Here is a 21,765-nt window from a genome sequence, read left to right as displayed (position 1 = left end):
AATCAATGTCGTGTCTTCGACATAAATCGAGGACTTCATCATTAATATGAGAAGACAAATTGTCTCCTAAAACGACCTTCTTTCCCTGAATTTTTTTAAGCCTGGGCAATAGGAGAGTGCTGAACCAATAATTTGCAAATGTCTGTGATTCGAACCAACCAGATGCAGTATTTGCATAACGCGTCCCAGGGGGACAATTCTCAGTCCAGGTGTCCCACAAATGCTTGGATTTGTACACCACATAAGGAGGTAGAAGCTCACCAGCTGCATTTCCACAAATCATAAGAGAAATGCTACTCTTTGAGGAATTACAAGTTCATTCGGGATACTTAACACCACGTTTAGTTAATATCTTTTTTTGACCGGGGTCATCCGTTAAGTCTCGTCATAATTAAATATAGCATGCGGCTCTACACCAGTTAATGTTTGTTTTAGATTTTCTATGTATTCAGTCATTTGGTTTGCATTGAGTGCTGCTCTACTTCTTTTTATGTTCGAGGCTATCCTTGCAGTAAGGTCCTTATGACGAGTTAAAAATGATTTGACCCAATCGATACCTGGAGTATTATCCCTAAAACGAGTTATTTTTTTTCCCTTGCGATTTAAATCGCTCTTAATTATTTGTCGCAATTCCATTCCAGTAACAGGAAAAACAGAATCACTAAGGCTATGAATGCATTGTACGAAACATATTTCCTCTTCATAAGAGAATATTGATGGGTGTCCAGGTTTTCTAGCGTGTGTTCCTTTTAATTTGTAAAAAAAGTTCTCCTTGGAATGTTAAAGGATTCAGCAGCAACTCTTGTGCGCATGCCATATTGTATTGCTGACAAACATGCCTTCAAATCTTCTTCTGAATAGTCTGCATATCTGCAAGATCCCAGTTTCCTTTTATAACGTCTGGGCATTTTCTGAAAACCATTTACCTATTTAACTTTTACTCCTGCGAATGAAAATAGTTTGGACGTGACAAGTAGGGGATACTTTGCACCAAAGTAGGTATACCCAATTCCACGTGATAAGTGCACATGTAAACAATGTTTTTTTTTGCTATTCTTGTTTAAACCCGTTATTTTAACAAATACAAATTGCAATCAGTTATAGTGTAAGCCTTTAGACGTGTACTTACCAATTTTTGTACTCTGGGACTTTCTGCACAGTATGATTTTGCAAAGCCAGAAAAACATTGAATTTCTAGGTTAATATTCGGACGGTTGCTGATAAACAACTAGCGACCAGGAGAATATTCGCGCGCGTGTTGGTGACGTATTGCGATGTTGCCTATGTGTTCTAGAGGTAGTAGAAATATCTGAACAAAATTATGAGGAGTATTGCAGAAAATATAATTTTACATGTTCGGTGCAAAGTTTCCCTGCTCAGTGCAAAGTAACCCCGTTTTACGGTATGTTACTTCTGATCTAGAAGTATTTTATTAATATCTTTAATGTAGGTGTTTAATGTATCTTTAATGTAGTCTTCTGTGAAATGTACTTGTGTGTTTCAGAACCAATTGATGCAAGCAAATCAAAAATCCGGAATTATCATGAGCACCACAGCATTAGCCTTACAAGGTGTGACAAGAAATCAGGCCGGTAACTATTCCTGTGTGGCTTCTAATGTAGAAAATGATGGAGTCAGCAATATTGTTCAATTGAAAATTATGTGTAAGTAAAGTGTTTTTCTTTGTTTGTTTGGACATCCAGTGAAAAATCGTTTTAGAAAGACTGAACCTCAAAACCTCTTAAAAAAACATCTACTTCATTAAAATTTATCCGGGCCCCATCTAATTAAACGTCAATTTAACTTTCTAAATAGAAAAATTGAGTGCTCGTAAAAAAACCTTTTGTCATGGCATAATCCCATAAATAATAACGTGATTAAAAACCTTTCGTCCGACCAGATAATAAACCTGAAAGGAAAATAAGGACTAAAGCGAAACCTTGGCACAGACCGATAAATCTCTGTACCCCTATTTTCCTAAAATAGAAGTAAAAATACGAAGGTCCATTATTTAGGTAACGGCAGCTATTCTACTATATACTTGAGATATGTCCAAATACTTGCTGCCTTGCCCTGACGTAATGATGCGTAGTATTAAGTACTCGCCTTTTCTATCGGGGCAATGTTTTCTCGTCTTACGATTTATATACAGACCATAAAGTGAAATTGTTTTATTTATTAGAAATTTAGATAAAAGAAAGAATTCATTTTGAAAAAAAAAATAGGGGACCAACAGTTCTCCAATAAACATCTACTTCGTTAACAATGTGGCAGTTTGTAAAATCCAGTACCTTCCGAATTATACAAAGATCAAAGGTTACAATAAATTATTCTCAATGGCACAAAACTAGCAAAAGAGAAGTTAATAAAACTTTAAACAAAACAATCCGTTCCTAGTCTGCACTATTTAAGAAGTTTCTTCTTTTAGAAACTTTCGTGACAGTCAAGTTTAAATTTCTCCAACTCGTTAAAGTATCCTCCTTATCGGGATCGTCCCGTAATATATGTAACTTTTTTACAGTTAATTTATTTATTTGCTGTTGAAGAAGTTACTTTTTTCACTGATAAGTTTTGTCGTTTTACTTTTTGACTTTTACTAGTTAGGATTTTATTTACTTGATTTTCGTGATGTTTTAGTAGCTTTTGAAGTTAATATGATAGAGTGAAATTTATGACAAGGAGAAACTCTTTATTAAATTAATAGATAAGTTATTGGTCTAATATATATAAATTCAGTACTTAACTAGATTAAATGACACCATTAAAATTCAGCGTCATATTATTGTTTTTTACAGAGTAGATATGAAGATCTTTATAAGCATTGTAGAGATTAAGATTTTGTTTAACATACAATAAACACTGCATAATATACACAAAGAGTAAGGTTAACATATTAAGGTTTATAAAGGAATTTGGACAGTCCTTTCTATAGTCAAGACCCGAAATTATACGGATGTATTTTCTTCCTTGGCTTTATGAATAGAAATAATAGCGTTTCCAATTTTTCAAAAATCCTCCATAACTCTTTTATTTTTTAATTTATAGCTAAATTTAATTCTTTATGATTTGTTCTATTTTTTATTAAGATTGCAATGCTAAAAGAAACTTTTTTATAATCCCAATAGTTTTTGAGCAAATGAGGAAAAGCTCCTAAGAGGTTTTTTCTAATTTGCTGGAAAATTGTTGAACTTTAAAAATTATTTTTCTTCTGCATCTGATGCGCATTGATATTCCAAACAACAAATTGTCTTCAGAATTTTTTTTTCAACTAATTATTATCCGGAAAAAAAAATTAACGTTATGAACATTTTTTCATATATTTGTACCCTTTGGATTTGATTAAGGACTTTTTTGAAGCTTTTTGAGCAAGCAATCAATTTATTAAAAAAAATACAATTTCTCAAGAATTTTTTTTTCAAGTTTTTCACCTAAAGGTTTCCAATATTTTAAAAATCCTCCATAACTCCATTTAAATTCTAAAAGAAAAATGTTCATGTTCCCAATAGTTTTTAAGAAAATAAGGAAAAGCTGTAAAAAGGTTTTTCCCAATTTTCTGGAGTAAACTGAGTAAAAACATGGAAATTTATAATTTTATATTATTTTTTGTTCCTGTTACACACTGACTCTTTTACTCTCTTGTCTGCGCATTATATTGCCTACTTGGATATGGCTGACTTACCTAGCAGTGGTCTGTCTTCTTTTTTTTCATATTTAGCGATGTATGCTACCCAAGCAATACATTATATATTATTATTAATGAATATATATTCATTCAAAGATTTTTTAGTAAATTTTTGGTTTTGGTATATTTATTAAACTTTAGAATATACGTATATCATATGCTATTCGGTTTACAAAGGGAAGAAAATTTCGGCATTTAAAAAATTGTCACGGTAGTTACATATTTTTTATCCATACTATCGAATCGAATAACGCTGCTTTTACACTAAATATTTATATATGAAGGGTACAGGAAAAAAACCAGATATATCACTTTTTATTGAAAATCTCAGTATAGGCGCCATTGAATTCTTCGACTGAAGACGCTTATTTTAGAGTACTAAAACCGGGAAACAACCACCGTAGTCTTGCGTAAATTAGTATCAAAAATATAGCGTCTGAATAAAAACCAGCTTAGTCCAAACGTCCAGGAAAAAAAACCAGCGATGTCATGTAAACAAACCGGCTGATGCAATATTCATTTTTAAAAAACGTGCCAGTATTATTGTAACCGCAAAAGTGTGACTTCTTGTTTGTCTGTGTGATTAATAATAAACCATTATGGCTAATAGTGATTCAGAGGGATCCGTTGAAAACAAAATTATGCCTTCATAAAAAATAAGAGAACCGGTCGGATGTCAGAGGTCTCTAAAATGTTGAAGTTATCCACTCATGAAGCTGGACAGTCTTGTTATTGCTCAAGATAAGTGCTTTGAGGCGCAAAGAGCAGAAATATTGAGACTTTAATGCTCTGAGCTCTCACGATTAGCAAAATAATTATTTAGCTGGTTTAATTACAGTCTTACCTGTCCAGCATAGAAGACTGCCAGTTTCCATGATGCAAGTTATGCGTATTGAGTTCGAGTTCGCGATGGTGATATTCCGGTGTGTGCCAAAGCTTTTTGTTCCATTCATGGGATTACAAAAAATAAAATAAATTATATAAAGGAAAGCCTCAAACGAAGTTGTGCAACTCCTAAGGACACACGTGGAAAACATAGTGCAACTCATAGGAAGCTGGACGACTTAACAATAGTTTTTGGTATGTGACCACATTAAAAGTTTTAAGGGTCGTCAGAGCTACTATAGTCTAAAAGATACAAAAAAGACCTATTTACCAGAAGAATTTACAATCAAAAAGATGTTTAACCTCTTTAAGGAAAAGCATCTAAATGCTAAAGTACAGAATAATCTTTAATAAAGAATTCAATATTGCTTTTGGATATCCTAGAAGTGACCCATGCGCAATGTGTGATGAATTTCAAATTAAGCTTAAAAGTTTGACTGATACTGATGAAATTAGAGAATTAACCGTTATGAAGAGTTGCATAAAAGAAAAGCTGAGGCGTTTTATTCAAGGAAAAGGCAAGCCAAAAAAGCTGCAAAAAAAAGCAACAAAAAGGAAGCCATCTGCATTGATTTTGCAAAAAATATTTCAATTCCTAAAATTGCCACTAAGTTATTATAAACGCTAATTGTCTATGTACACCTTTAACTACATGTTCTCTCTTAGGGCCAATCTATTTTTTATACCTATCATGAAGGAGAGGATAAAAAAGGATCAAACGAAGGTGCATCTTTTCTTCTCATTTTATCAATAATTATTTATATGACGATGTTGAAGAACTGCAAATTTTCTGTGACTCTGTCGGAGGACAAAATAAAAACTTTACCATTTTTCGATTTATTAATTTTGTAGCAAACAACAAAATTAATAATCTGAATTAAATAAAAATCACATTCCCTATAAGAAGACACTCCTATTTGGAATGTGACAAAAATGTAGGATTGTGGTATTTGAAGAGCCCCTTTGAGGTCCCGGAAGAGTTCGAAGAAGTCATTAGGCATTCCCGCTCCAAACCATCACCGTTTGTTGTAGTGAGAGTGTCACAAAATATGATACTGGATTGGAAATGATTTTTAGACACAATATATTTACAAAAATGCCCATTTAAAATCCAGATTTTGAAGGAAATAGTGGCATCATCTGATCATAGCCGCCTTATCTACTACCGTTCAACATACAATGGACCAGTTTTGTCTGGATTAATACGAAAACGCTTTGACCGAAATTCAGCTTTAAGATGCGGAGAATTTTTGCTGCCCGTTCCGGTATACGATGATAAGTTATAAGAAAGTTTTAAATAAAAATGAGATGTATTAATTTTTGTAATTTGTTTACAGGTTCATTACCAATTCCAAAGGCTAAGTTTAACGACCTAATGAGCCTCATGAGGTTTTGCAGTCCAAAAGCCGTGACATTTTTTCAAATCCTGGCTCATCTCTAACTTACTTTATAATAATATGTTGATAAATAAACATTAAAAATTTGAAAAAATTAAATCTTATTTTTTATGTCAACAATAAAAGCAGCTAGTTTTTGTCATGTCAGGTGACATTGCTGCTTTTGTTCCTGCAAAACCCTGAGGGATGCAGATTTTTTTTTTGCAATAAAGCCGTATTTAGTTTTTCTAAACCAAAAAACCATATTCATAATACTTTATAATAATATTTACTTCTGTTTTATGTAAACTACATGTTTATTTTCTTTTTGAAAAAAATAATTAATTGGTTTTGAACATTAAAATTCAATTTACTCTAATGTGAAAAGAAATGACATTTTTGTTTTTTTCCCTGTACCCTTCATATACGATTATATCAAATTTAAATAAACAGTCTTATTACATAATGCATATAAGTATATTACCCCTCCACCCACCCCAAACATTTGCCCAGTAGGAAATTCTTTGGAAAATTACTATTTTTCGTTCATAATATCTAATCTACTAGCACAGTTTTTTTATTAAGTATTTGTTTATATACATATATGTATATAATTATATCAAATTTAAATTAAGAAATTGTGTTATTAGATTGGATAGTTTTAGTCAGCTATTAGTCATACGGATTATTATGAAAAAAATTGTTTTTGTAAAAGAATTTCTTACTGGTAAGTTCTGTGGGGTGGGTGGGGGGTCAAGGTAGGGTTATTGAAAAACGGTTTTTTTTTAAGAAAATGATGGTTCAAAAATACGGTTTTTAAATTAAATCTTTTGGTATGTTTATCAACCATACATGGTCAAGGTATATTTATTAATCTGTAGAATATACGTATATTATACACGATTTTGTTTTGAAAAGGGAGAAAGTTTCGGCATTTAAAAATATTGACAAGTGAATTTATATATCTAGTCTTTAAATTCGATTAATACACCTGAAATAAGCGATAAAATTGACCCCGATATTATATGCCACTGTGTAGCATACGATATACTTTTCATACTCGTATAGTATAATAATGGAAAATCATAAACAAAGAAATCTAGAAAAAATAGAAAATGCATTCACCAAATAAGAATTTTTAATTTATTATACTAAATAAAAAAAACTCAGGAATACAAATTTGCTCAAAAATCAACTTAAGGATTTGAAAAAAAAATATTTTAGAACAATGCAGTTTTGTACTTTTTTTTTAATAAAAAATATTAATAATAAACTCGTTATAAACGTCAGGCCATTAAAAAAAATTAAGTTCTTTCTTGTACGTCGAATAATGCATAAAACACATCTGCATCTTTGAAAAAAATATCTTTATTGGTAGAAAAGTTATTTGAAAAAAACTTAAGTTTTAACACTCTTTAGATCCAAAAGTAAGACTAAAACATTTTTTTCCTATTTTTGTTGGAAAATCACCCTGTAAAGTTTGTCAATAGAGTTTATGGCCACTCGGTATAATATAAGTACTACAATTTAAACTTAATTAATATAAATTCCATATCAACAATTATTTAATAATTAAAATAAAGGTTTCGCACTGATTTTCTATAACTAAAAATACTAGATTTTGTTGATGGTAAATATATTTGTTTAGAAGCTCATTCTATTAAACGCATTTTATAAAATCTCTAAATAGTATGCAATAATTATATATTATTAATATGTAATAAACCTTGTTGTTAAACGTGAATAAAACATAAATATAATACTAAATTCCTTAAGGTATATCGGGCGGACATTTTATTTGATATTTATCGCTTAAGCTCGATAAAAAATATCCAGCTAGTGTAATCCAAAATAAACATAAATTTAACTATTTTGTGTTGCTTGGGTGCGAGCAAGAAACAAATAACTAACTTTCATTCTTAGATACTCTTATCATCAAAAATATTAAACAGTTAAAATTTGATATTCTTAGAAAAGAAACAAATATCTTTAAATCCATAACTAGTGACTGTAACCATTGTTTTCAACATAAAATTGCTAGCATTCATTTCCTGGTACATCGATTGGTCTCATTTTCTCTAAATAATAACAGATTTAAGGAAAAGGAAGAAAAACTTAAGGGTCAATAGTTATAATCATATGATTATTGATAAGCTGACTAAAAGACATAAGTTTAAAGCTAATCTGAAAAACTCCAACATGATCTAATTTTGACAAAAGGCTGCGATAAGGTTTTTAAATACTTATTGCTTCTTTTGCTTGATAATAGTAAAATATAAAAGACATTTTTATTCTCATAAATATTAATTTCCTGAAATTTGAATACTTATTTTAGATAAACCGATTTGCCGAAAAAATCAAAAATTAATTTATGGCGTGGCCAGACACGAGAACGCAAAAATTTTATGCGAAGTGGAATCTTATCCGCCTCCGGACAGTTTTAGTTGGTCCTTTAATAATTCAGCGGAGACTATCGAGGTCCCTCAAACGAAATATAATTCTGATGAATTTCGATTTTCGTCGACTTTGACATACACTCCTGTTACTGAACTCGATTATGGAACCGTAAGTGCATATTATAGTTGAGTGACATAAATACAAAATTGATATTTTTATAGGTAATGTGTTGGGCCAATAACTTAGCAGGAAAACAGCAGGAACCATGCATTTTCCATATAATAGGTGCCGGAAAACCAGATCCATTACACAACTGTTCGATTGTAAATAGGACGAACGACTCTTTGGAGGTAGAATGCGATGAGGGCTTTGATGGAGGTCAACCCCAGTATTTCTTGTTAGAGGTAAGAATATGTTTGTCACCTACTTTACGATAACTGTAAGGTTTTATAATTATTTTTATAATAATAGTAAACGCCCTTTATTAAGTCAAATTATACATCATACTATATTCCAAGAAAGTGAAGTCTAACCTATGTATGATCTACAGTGTGTCCCAGGATGAACGAATTTATACGCAAAAAATTATAAAAAAATTGTAGTTTAAATTTGAGCATTTGCATCCAGCCCTGCTTGATTAAAAAATAAAATTTAGCATATTTTTATTTTTTAAAAATCAAGCATGCCTTGATACAAGCATTTTTTAAATTTTATGAGTAGGTAAAGTAGTATTTCTAGGCAAGATATAATAAAAGTTTATAGGAAAAAGTTCTTTAGAATGCAAAATTATGCCCGAATACTAAATTTCATAATTATAGGCCAACTTTAATTTTTACGTTTTGTGTACCAATTAATTTTTTTATTCATATTTAATTATTGGAGAAAAACTTACCAATTTATTTATTTAATAGTTTAATCACTGATCTAAGAGTTACAAACCATCCTCAAAAATACGTTTGTAATAAAATGTACATAGTACGTCTATTTCAACAAGAAAATTTATTTTATTTACTTATTTTAAATTTATTCAATGTAGCTACCTCCATTATCGAAACATTTTTCAATATCTTTTCTAAGCGTTTTAAAAGAATTTCAAATTTCTTTAATGAAAATTGAACTACAAGCATCTCTAATTCTTTGTTTTAGTAATTTCCTGTCATTTGTTGATGGCTCAGTATAAACAATTTGCTTGAGTCGGCCCCATACATAGGAATCAGAAACGGTTAAATCAGGTGACCTTGGCGGCCACTCAATTGGGCTGCCTGTTCCAATGATTTGGAAAAGTTGTATTCAACTATTCTGCTACTTGAATAGTAGAGGGCGCAGAAAGTTTGGCGTTTCATTGGACCAAAACCGACTATTTTGCGATGAAATTACACCATTTGTCGTGAAAGTAGATTTGTTCGAGAATATTATTTTTTTATGAAAATTCCTGTTCTTTAAAATTTTATCTTTAGAAAGAATTAGTCCAAGGGCAATAATTTTTAAAATAATTATATTTGATTTGTTTAAACTTTTAAAAAAGTGACAATAAATAATTTATTTAAACGTAAAAATCAATGTGGGACTATGGTTATGAAATTTGGCATTCGGGCATAATTTTGCATTCTAAACAACTTTTTCTTATAAATTTTTTTTATATCTTGCCCAGAAATACTACTTTACCTACACATAAAATTTAAAAAACGCTCGTATCAAGGCACGCTTGATTTCTAAAAAAATAAAAATATGCTAAATTTTATTTTTTAATTAAGCAGGGCTGGATGCCAAACGGTCAAATTTCAACCCCAAATTATTTTGTTATTTTAACGTATAAATTCGCTCATCCTGGGACACAATGTATATCATATAATACAGAAAGAAATTCTTCAAATATGTGAATTTTTCCAAAAATGTGTCATTCAATAATTTAGTTATTTATTTGTTACATTTGTTTGTATATCATATATCATGCTACTGGTTTACCGTAGTAAAATATTGCCAAATCCTTTGATGTTTTACGTTTTGCCGCCTCATGGTATAATTAATAGTGATGATACAAAAAATAAATTAAAAACTACTCTGGAGTCAATCAAGTGATTGACTCCAGTGTAAAATTGATTAAATAATCAAAGCAGTAAAAGTAAAATTGCCCCAGAATTGATTAAATACTTATAATACAGTTCTTTCAGATAAATATTGATTATCTACCAGTGTTTGTATAGTCAGCCACTATTAATTAAAATTGATTAAATTATCATTAAAAAAATCAAAGCAATCGTCAATGAAATTTATATTCAAAAAGAGTGTACATAATTTGGAAAGATAACAAAATGTCTTTTAAGGTCCTGGAACAAAAGAATAAGACTTACTAGAAGTGTCTAAAAGAAGATCAACTATATAAATAAATAAGAAAATGGCTTTTAGAAGACTGGAAGAGGGGAAAACGTACTTCAAATACCTGGAAGAACATTTTTCTGACCACTCAGTTCAAAGCCAAATATCTCAAAAACTAACTGAATCGCCTGGAAATAATGTTTTTCTCTCTTTATTTGTCAGATTATACCCGAAAAACATCACATTATTCCCATACTCTTCTAATTCTCAGACTGACAGAGATATATAAGTGAGAATTCGACTTTTCCGCCTTTTTCTATATAATCGCATCATTTTCTGAATAGTGCCTGGATTATCTGAAAATAGTGTTTTTTTCCCTTAGTTTTCCAAATTATACCCGAAAAAATTCTCACTGAGACAGGGATATTTGAATGAAAATTCGACTTCTCCACCTTTTTTTATATCATCGCATCATTTTCTTAATAGTATCTGGATTCCCTGAATATTGCGTTTTTCTTTCTTAGTTTTCCAGATTAGACCCGAAAAACATCACTTTTTTCCCATACTCTTTTAATTATTAGACTGAGATAGGTATATATAAGTAAGAAATCGACTTTTCCACCTTTTTCTAAATCATCGCATCATTTTCTAAATAGTGTCTGGATTGCCTGGGAATAGTGTTTGTTCCTTTAACTTGTCAGATTATACCCAAAAAATATCACTTTATTCCCATCCTCCTCTAATTCTCAGACTGAGATAGGGATATATAAATGCGAACTTGACTTTAACGCATTTTTCTAGATTATCTTCTTAACAGAATCTGGATTGCCTGGAAACAGTTTTTCCAGTTTGTTCCTTTGTTTGCCAGATTATACATGAAAAACGTCACTTTTTTCCATACTCTTTTAATTCTTAGACTGAGATAAGGATATATAGGTGAGAATTTAACTTTTCCATCTTTTTCTATATCATCGCATCATTTACTTAATAGAGTCTAGGAATAATTACAAAATTGTCAGACCACTCGTTTGAAAGTTCAATATCTCAAAAATTAAATGGAATATTCTCATACAATATAAAGCACGATTCAGAATAATATTCCTTGCAAATATTCTTTATGATGTTAACTAGTCAAAGGAATAGTGTCAGAATTATAGGCACTTTTAGGTGATAGTGCCCTTGGAAGACTATTGATCTGCAGAGTAGCCATTCGCTTTAAAGTTCCATATCTCAAAAACTATTTCAAATATAATATAATCACAGTCTAACACAGTTGAAATCTATATACTTTGATATAATATTCAGGACAATATTCTTTACAAATGTTTTATTTTGTAAACTATTTAAAGGAACAATTTTAGAATTATTGGCACTTTTAGGTGATACCCTAGAAGGATTTATGATCTTCAAGGTGATCACTCATTAAAAATTTCAATATCTCAAAAACTATATAGAATATTCTTATGAAACAAAAGCCTGACATTTAGGAGAATATTCTTTGCAAATATTCTTTATGAGGTAAATGAGTTTAAGAAATATTTTCAGAATTATCGACCCTTTTAGTTGATAACGCTGAAGACGGATGTTTGATGTTTAAAGTGACTACTCAAGTCAAAATCCAATATCTCAAAAACTACTTGCAATATTTTGATGAAAAAAGCATTATCTTTACGAGAATATTCATCAATAAAGAGAAATTTCAGAATTGTCGTCACTTTTTTCTTATAATTGTCCATGAACGGTATTTGATTTTCTAGGTGACCACTCATTTCAAAGTCCAATATCTGAATAACTATTTAAAATATTCCCATAAAGCAAAAAGCATCATATTCAGAAGAATATTTCTTGCAAATGTTCTTTCTGATGTAAACTAGTCCAAAGAATAATTTCAGAATTGTCGGTACTTTTAGGTAATAGTATCCTTGAAGGACTTTTGATCTTTAGGGTAACAATTCATTTTAAGGTTCAATATCTCAAAAACGAAATGGAATATTCTCATGAAACAAAAAGCATAATATTCAGATTCTTTGAGTGTGTCCAAGTGTCCATGAACGATATTTGTTCTTCTATCAAGTAATTAATAAAAAAGTGCTCATCAGCTTTCAAGTCGGAAACCTCCAACGAAGTAAAAAAATTAAGATGAGGTAAAAAACCCACAAAACTTTAGAGAAATCATAATTTAAATTTCATATCGAGTATTGTTCTTATTTTAGGAGCTTGAATTGCCATGAGTTACAAGAATATTCTTTTAAGTATTCTTAAAATTTTTTTAGTTGATGATGAAAAATAACATCTTTCTCTTGCGGACTAAACTACCTGGAATTATACTTAAAATTACCTCAAAGGTTTAGTAGTCTTTTGCAATGACGTGGAAAACTCTCAAAACCTTAAAGAAATCGTAAATTCAAGAGTTTGATTTACTGTGAGTTACACGAATAATCGTTTAATTATCCTTAAGCCTTTTCCAGTTTATTTAGTATAATCTGAAGGATTCCTTGATCACCATCACATCTCACAGTATTATACTGCACTGCCAAAATCTTGAATGTGTCCGCGTTTTAATCTACGTAATTATAATAGATGTAGTGTACGTTATATTAACAGGCATAATTTTAACTATATTTTAGTAAAAATGTTGAAATTTTGAGAGATCGAAAGGAAAATGTGCGTCATATCCAGTTTTGTTATGCATTATTTGCAGAAATTGTAAATAAATTCTTATCCTAGTTAAATATTTGAAGTAATTCTTCTTTTTATTCCACACATGCATTTGTGCACTTCTAGACCTTGGGATTTACTTTTCCAAATTTTTCATGCTTGAAGAGTATTTTTTTTACATTTTGGCTCTTGTTTTCTGGTCTTAACATTGAGACTCAGATATACCAATCCATGATCAAAAAAGTAATCCGCTGATTGTGTACCACACGTCAAGACAAACTGCTCATCAAATACAGGCATTGGGTTAATTAATTTGGATCGATGACCTGTGTTACGTGTTGGTTTATTCAAAAATTTTTAAATTATCCAAATTAAAAAAGTCCACTAACATTTTGACTATTTTATACATTTTTTAATTTATAGAACTCAAAGCTATATAACTCATAGACAGGTCTTAAATTGAAACATCGTTTGGTGCTAAGCAATGTGCCGGTTAACAATAAAACGGCCACAATCCATAGAGCTGTCATACCGCAAAGTGAAATGCTACTACTACAGACCCTTTGTTTTGCGAAATATGAATTCCTATTATTATTCGAAATAAAGTTTTGAAAATGTCTGGAACTTGTTCAATTCTATAAAACGTTCAATGACGAGGAGGCCTGAAGGAATAAAATTATTTTATAGGTTTATATCAGTATTTAGATATACAGGCTAATGGGTATAATAAAAGTGGGCGGAAGCAGCCTCTTCGTGATTCATCTCTGTAATCTAATCATATAAGAGCAGACCTTCGTCCAGCCCAAAGGTCCACTTCTCTAATACATATTAATAAAGTTTGGTAAGAAACGACCAAACTTGGCTCGTTTACCCGGGGCTAAATACGTCCCTGGCGACGACGCTTTGCCAGCAAATACTGTCGTGCTAATGATCGCAATATTAATCAGATGTTAATTGCCGAATCGAGATTACAAGTGCAACATTTTAATTGTGCCGCTGCATGTAATAGAAACTTCGCTAATTGCTACAGATAGGGTTTGTGCATGTACATATACCAAATATGAATACAATTTTGTGGAAATTCTGGTACCTGCCGGGTTTTGAATGATGGCTTATAGAAATGTTATTTCATTTTTGTATTTTAATGTCATACAGATAGTTCGAAATAGTAGAGGAGAGTCACAAAAGTTCATAAAAAGTAGTTAAAAAAAAATAGTTATCCATGTAGTGCAATAATTAATTATTGTTTTTTACTTGTTACCTTTCTTTCAAAAATTTTGTATACATTATTATTTCTGTAAATACAGGGTGTCCCGAAATTACATCGCAATATTTTACCAGCCGCATCTTTGTCTAAAAATAAGACAAAAAGTCCATATACAGTATGGTTCAAAAGTGCATCGTTTTTAAGTTACAGGGTGTTTTATGAATCATATTAAAGATGGTTTCTTGTTAATATATCCGGAACGCCTAGTTGTAATCTTTTGAAATTTTCAACATTTACTATTGGTTTTATTAAAAACTGATATTGCAACCATTTTTGCCAAAATGTATACAGGATCGTGTAAAATAAGTGGTCGGTAAAGTTTAAATTGTTAAAACTTTTTTTCTAGCAACTCCGTGATAATTTTGGTATTAGAATTGAAAAGAACAAACATTTTTACATAAAAAAGGTGCTCTTGTCTGATTTCGATAGGAGCTTCCGTTTTGAAAAAATTAGATGTAAAATATTTTGCAAAGAGAACGTGTAAGTTATTTTGGTAACAGTTAATAAAATTAAAAAGCATCTTAAAAATCCGTTGGGGACAAACATGACCTAAGACTATCACAAATATTTTATGTAAGATAAAAAATTGTTTTTCGAGTTCAATTGTTTTTTTTTTTAATGTAATTGAATAGGTAAAAAAAGGAACAATTAATTTATTACGTAAAAAAAAACATAAAAACACCAAACAAAAAAGCACAAATTACAACAAACGTTCAAAGTGGTTTCCATTTTGCTGAAGACACAATCTTGCCCTACGCGTTATTGCGCGAGTAGCCCTTAAAACAAAAAATGGATTTCTCTTTATTTTATTAACAGCCCAATTGATCCTTTGCATCAGTTGTTCACGGGTATTTATCTCCACGGCATATACCAACTCATTTAAATGTCCCCATAAATAATAATCTAACGAAGTTAGATCTGGAGATCGAGGAGGCCAATTTATAGGACCACCTCGACCAATCCAACGTTCAGGAAAATAGTTATTCATCCACTCATGCACATTGCGACCAAAATGAGCAGACGCTCCGTCTTGTTGAAAAATCATGTTTTGGCGTAAGATAAGAGGAACTTCTTCCAGAAGCTCCACAAGATTATTTTCCAGCATATGAAGATAATTCTCCGAAGTTAGCCGATTGGGTAATTCTATCGGGCCAATAAGTTGGTCCCCGATTAATGCCGCTCACAAATTTACCGAAAACCTTCTTTGAAAATTACCACGCCTTATGGCTCTTGGATTTTGATCTGCCCAATGTTAAATGAACCGTTTCGTGTGAAAGTGGCTTCATCCGTCCATAAAATGGAAGGAATTACTCTGAGTAAAGTTAAGGTCTGGCTCTAAATCTTCCTCTTCATTCCATTCCATGATTTACGTGCAGCACCAACACGCGTGACTTTAAACTTATCTACCGCCAAAAAAACTTCACAAAACGAACAGGCGCCCACGATAGTTGAAAGTCAACTGTCAAGTCATCACTAATTCACTAGGCGCACGATCTTTTGACTACAATGTGCTGGAAAGGAGACACATGTTTTGTGATACCATACGGTAGCCATAGGCGCTAATGGGTTAATTACATGATCGATTTAATAGTTTTCACATAATTACTGTCAGACCCAAGCATATGTGGATGACTTAACAGCAATTTTTTCAAAAAATTAATAAGAGAGACCGCTGATGAAGTTAATGCTGGATTTCCATATAATAAAAGAACCGTCTGCTGAACACAATTAAATAATAAATTCCAAAAGAACCAAAAAAACTCAATTGAAAATAACTTACAATTTGTTATTAATATATTAAGTATTATAGCCTAGTATATTTAAGGAATATAAATTGAATAGGTCTAGATGTTTATTCGTAGGGGAATGTTGTTCGCATTTGCCTTTTCCACGGTCATATTCATATTTAAATGAGCCGAACTAAGGGACTAAAAGTGCCGTGAAAATTTGGAAAGATTAATTTTTTGACGCCCAAAAATGCGATATTTTGGCTAATATGAGAGCTACAACCTTGCGGATAGTCTCGTTTGGTTCAGAAGGAGAAAATTAGGATAAAACTAGAGAATAGAATTATCCCGATAGTACCTATAGAATCCAAAATATCGACTTCCAAAGTTTTGAGTTTTTCATTTTTTGGGTATACTCCCCGTATCGATTTTTTCACCGAAAACTGATATTTTTCGAAATCAAACTAACTATTTATTTTTTATTTATTTATTTATTTATTTCCAAATTATAATTTAACCTATATTACTTTCCTTAATTCTAAAGCGTGTAAAGAAATAAATAATAAGTAAACCCCACTGAAACCAGTGGTTTGTGCGTGGGTTTAGAGTTATAACTTAAATTTACCCAATACCTAATAATAGCATTAATATATACAACAATAAGCAAACTTTATATTAATAATAAATGAGTGCCCCATTATATTAGGGATTATTTTTCCTGTTTTAATCTATCCCATTTAATGAATGTTCATGTTAGAGTTAAGTCTATATATCAACATTTTATTGTAGTTTTTTTTCTCCTTCCTCCTTCTCTCCCTTTCCTTTTTCTTTTTTCTCTCCTTACCCCAGTAATACAATGAACGAATTCCCACGCATTGATCCCAATATTCACTATTATCTAACTTCAAAATTGTCTTGATTATTTTTGTTAATTAGGTTTAGAACTTATATAAGTTTATATACTTTATGCAAGCTGTTCTACCTTGCTCCAGTAACCATTTTTTTAGGCCTGTTTTAAAAGATGGAATATATAAAATATTTCGTAAGTTCTGTGGATACACCATTGGCTTACTACTTAAACTATACCATTGGCTTACCTTCATCACCTACATCACGAAAACAACGGATTATACTAAGATTCAAGAAAAATTAAGAGAATTAGAGCACCTTGAAAATTCGAAAAAATTCATTTCTCGACCTCGTTTTGAGCCAAAAATGAGCTCTAAAAATACGATTTCTCGGTTAATATGAGACCATGAGACCTAGACCATGAGATCTTACGGATGGTCTCGCTGGATTTAGAAAGAGAAAACTAACTCAAAACCATTGAAATTTTCTCGATAGTACCCATAGAACCCGAGAAATCGACTTCCAAAGTTTGGGTTTTTAATTTTTTGGGTATACCCCTCCGTATCGATTTTTTTTTAGCAAAAATTGATATTTTCCGAAATCGAACTAACGATTTTCGTGGCTTACTCCTATCACCTTTATAACGAAAACATCGGGTTATAATGGGATTCAAGCAGAACTAAGCGAATGAGAGCACCTTGAAATTTCTGAAAAAGCCATTTGTCGACCTTGTTTTTGAGCTCAGAAATGGGATTTAAAAATACGATATTTCCACTAATATGAGACTTACTACCTTGCGGATTGTCTTGCTTAATTCAGAAAGAGGAAACTAAGTCAAAACCGTTGGAAGTTTCTTGATAATGCCCATAGAAGCGGAGATACAGACCTTTACAATTTGGAATTTTTCATTTTTCGGGTATACCCCCTGTATCGAATTTTTTCACCAAAAATTGATTTTTTCCGAAATCGAATTAACTAAAATAGCTCCTATCACCTACATCACAAAGACATCGTGATTCTTCATCATTCTTTATTGAATAATTAACAAACATCATATAACAGTAATAACATAGTATATAGTATATAGTTACTATAGACTAGTTAACATATATCATAGTTTTTATCAAATTATGATTCATTTTAATATTGATACAATCAAGCACCTAAGTATGGTATCAAATCATGTTACTTACTATTAGAGAGAAACATAATTAAAAAATTATGCATAAATTTAAAATACAACCAACCATAACACTATCTGTGATCAAATGCTCAGATGAAAAACTTTCCAAATTGGTGAGCGCTTTCAGAGATTACACTCTTACACAACAACTTAAATTTTTTTATGGAAGTGCAACCTCTACAAGCACCCGGCAACAAGTTATACAGTTTAGGTCCAAAGTAATTTATGTATTTTAGATTAGGATTATTAATACTTAGTGCTAGTTTAATTTGCCTATTGCACCTAGTTCTTGTGTCATAATTATGATTAACAAAACGTTTTAAATTAGGTCGAATATGTATATAAGAATAGATTGTGAGAGTGTAAATTGATCGAATGTTAAAAATATCTTTATTAAATAGTAAATGCGTAGAGTACAATCTATCTTTTTTAAAAATAATTTTTAAAATATGTTTGTACAGGTAGGTATTATAAAGTCCTTCCCACACCAATATACCATACCTTATAATTGCTTCCACAAATGCTTTACACAACATTATTAAAGTCTTGGTATTAAAAAATTCCCTCAATAAATAAAATTTATGAATTAATTTTCGAATTTTGTTGGAAAGATAATCAATGTGTGGTTGATATATATTATAAAGAGTACTGGGCCCAAAACTCTTCCTTGTGGAATGCCAATCTTAATTTCCTGTTTGTCACTTAGGACATTATTGAGCTTAACCATTTGTAGTCGCCCTGATAAATAACTTGAAAACAACTTCAAAGCAGTACCCCGAATCCATATCTTTCAAGAACATTAAGAAGTATATTATGAGGCACAGTATCAAAGGCCTTTGAAAGATCTAGGAATATAGCCAAACATTTTCTGTTTGAATCTGAATTATTTACTACCTCAATTATTAGTTAATGCATGGCATCTTTTGTACTGCACCCCTCAAGAAATCCATATTGACTTAAGGATAAAACATTATTTGTTCTTAAGAAATTCATTAGTCTAATCTTTATACATTTTTCAGAGTTTCGCAAAATGACTTATAATAATATTATAGTAATTATTATAATAATACGATATTTTAGTTAGTATGTAGCCTACGACCTTGTGGATAATCTCGTTGGATTGAGAAAGAGGAAAATAAGTCAAAACCATTTGAATTTATTTGATAGTGTCCATAGAGGCCGCGATATTGATTTCCAAAGTTTGAGTTTCTCATTTTTTGGGTATACCTCGCCGTACTTACTATACCAGCGGTTTGCTCTTATTACCTTTATTACGAAAACGTTCGCATTTCTTTTTCTTGTTTTAATGTTTATATTTCATTTTATAATTTCTTTTATTTAAGGATTTTAGTAAAAGATAAACAGTGGAGACCTTAGCTCATTCTTTTTTAAACTACGTGCTTGTAAGTATGTGGAAATATTTTTTAAGTATGGGTTAATTTTCATTTCCGTTTGTTGCATATTGTATAATGTTTACAAAATTAATAAATATTTTATATGCACAAGATGTATTCAATAAAGGAGCGATGACATTAAGTCTAGAGAGATACCTTTTTTTATTTGAGTGAAATTAGATTTTCTGTTATTCTCATTTTAATAACCGCACAGCAATATCAACGATCTAAATAGCATTTATACAGCTTCATGCAATTTCAGGAAGAGTTAATATAGTACAACTTAAAAAGCAATAAATTGTGATTCAAGGTACTCGAAGGCCTTAATATAGTTAGGTAGTATGTCATGTTAAATAATAAAGGTAAAACTCACACCCAAGGAATATTTTGTTGTACTATGTAGACCTGCAGCTTGGCTCTTTTTATTTTATCGTCGTATGTTTTGGAATCATTTGATAAAATTAAGGATAAAAAACGAATATTGTAATCAAATTATTTGAACCCTTTACTTTTATACCAGTGCAAATAATATTTTTTATTATTTTCTGTCGTGTTGACTCGTGATTTCGTCGTCCTAGAGAATCTCAAGAAATCTCCTCTCTAAATTTCCGTTCATTTCCCATTTTAGGTATACGACAGGAAAAGTGGCGTCCTGCAGGCGAACGTCTCGTCGAAATTTCCTTTATTTATAGTGAGCGGTCTGGACCCCGGAAAAGAGCTGAAAATGTTAATGTACGCGGCGAACAGCAAAGGCCGGAGCGAGCCCGCACTCCTCGAAGGATTTACGCTGAAACTGGCGGAAAAACAGACAGGTAAGATTTACTGGACGACGTTCGCAGAAAAAAAGTCTCTCCCTCTGTCCGGGTGCAAGCTTGAAAACTTCCAGTTTAAAAGTTTAAAAGGTTGCTTCCAATCCTACCGCCTTTTCATGCTTTTTTTCTTTGACTTTTCCACTGTTTTTTGTTCCTTTCGAATTAAACCGAGCAGTTTTTTTTATTAAACGTCATTTTTAATTTTTTAATTGTGTGTACATAAAAATTAAAGAAAATTACTTAAAAAATTAGCAAAACTTTTTATCGTTAGAATGTCATATTTAAAATTTATCATAAAACTAAATCAGGGTAGATTAAAAATGTAAAGTAATTTCTTGCAGTATAATATATTCATTAAACTAACTGATAAATTTCAAAATTGCTACATCCTGCTCCGGTGATTTCTCTTGCATATATTTTTGTGTGACTTATTCTGCATTTCCTTACATTATAAAAGTACGAGTAATACCAGATAATAATACTATGCTACTTTTAGAATAGAAAGAATCACCATGGATAGAACACACCATCATTTGGACTATGCTCTTTTGTTTTTATCCAAGTAAAGCGAATGCCTTCTCATTTTCCGTATGGAAACCGTGGTTTTCCACAAAAGGGTTTTTTTTATACAGGGTGATTCAAACCTTGAAATCTTTGCACTCAATGCAAATATTTTAAGGTCGTATTTACCAGCCAAAAATAAGAACTTTTTTCATATAAACGTATGTCTTAACTTGCTTCGTTTTTTAGATACAGAGTGTAAAAGTTTTTTAATAAAATCGGTTTTTCATGAATTATTCAAAATCCATTAACTATTAAAACAAGTAAGTAAGTAGGGGGCTGTGACCTTTGTTAGCAGTAATTTGTTTGTCCATAACAATGACATATTTGTCATTATTGACTTTCTGGTGTTTACAGTCGGTTTAGTTTTTTTGTGTGGTTGTTCTTCATTTTTTTTTCTTTTAATAATAGAAAATGAACCATTTTCATTTGAGCCCCTTGCAGACATTCATTTTGTTTATGGTCTGGCTGATGGAAACGCGCTGGAATCTCGTAGGACGTACTCGTTACTTGTACTCGTTAAGATTTCCTCATAGTCGGCTGTCCAACAGCAGAACTTTCAGCAACTCTCATCAGCATCTTCGAGAATTTGGATTCCAAACTACCAGGATGAATGTGGAAAAGCCGCGTGAAGTCCGCAACGTGATCATGGAAGAGG

General features: G+C 31.2%; 1 protein-coding gene across 3 annotated transcripts in view; it reads left to right on the top strand.

Annotated features, from left to right (window-relative positions):
- LOC126739895 (synaptogenesis protein syg-2) overlaps window positions 1–21,765 on the top strand; it is a 478,733-nt gene that overhangs the window by 398,600 nt on the left and 58,368 nt on the right. For all 3 annotated transcript variants that reach the window (XM_050445716.1, XM_050445717.1, XM_050445718.1), the window contains 4 exons: window positions 1,505–1,664; window positions 8,279–8,508; window positions 8,562–8,744; window positions 20,363–20,546. In XM_050445716.1, the coding sequence (XP_050301673.1) occupies window positions 1,505–1,664; window positions 8,279–8,508; window positions 8,562–8,744; window positions 20,363–20,546 (757 nt within the window). The remainder of the gene's footprint in view (window positions 1–1,504; window positions 1,665–8,278; window positions 8,509–8,561; window positions 8,745–20,362; window positions 20,547–21,765) is intronic.

This window comes from Anthonomus grandis, chromosome 8 (assembly GCF_022605725.1).
Source record: "Anthonomus grandis grandis chromosome 8, icAntGran1.3, whole genome shotgun sequence".
Lineage (NCBI taxonomy): Eukaryota > Metazoa > Arthropoda > Insecta > Coleoptera > Curculionidae > Anthonomus > Anthonomus grandis.
The sequence above is the reverse complement of the archived record's forward strand: the minus strand, read 5'-3'. Positions and strand labels throughout refer to the sequence as shown.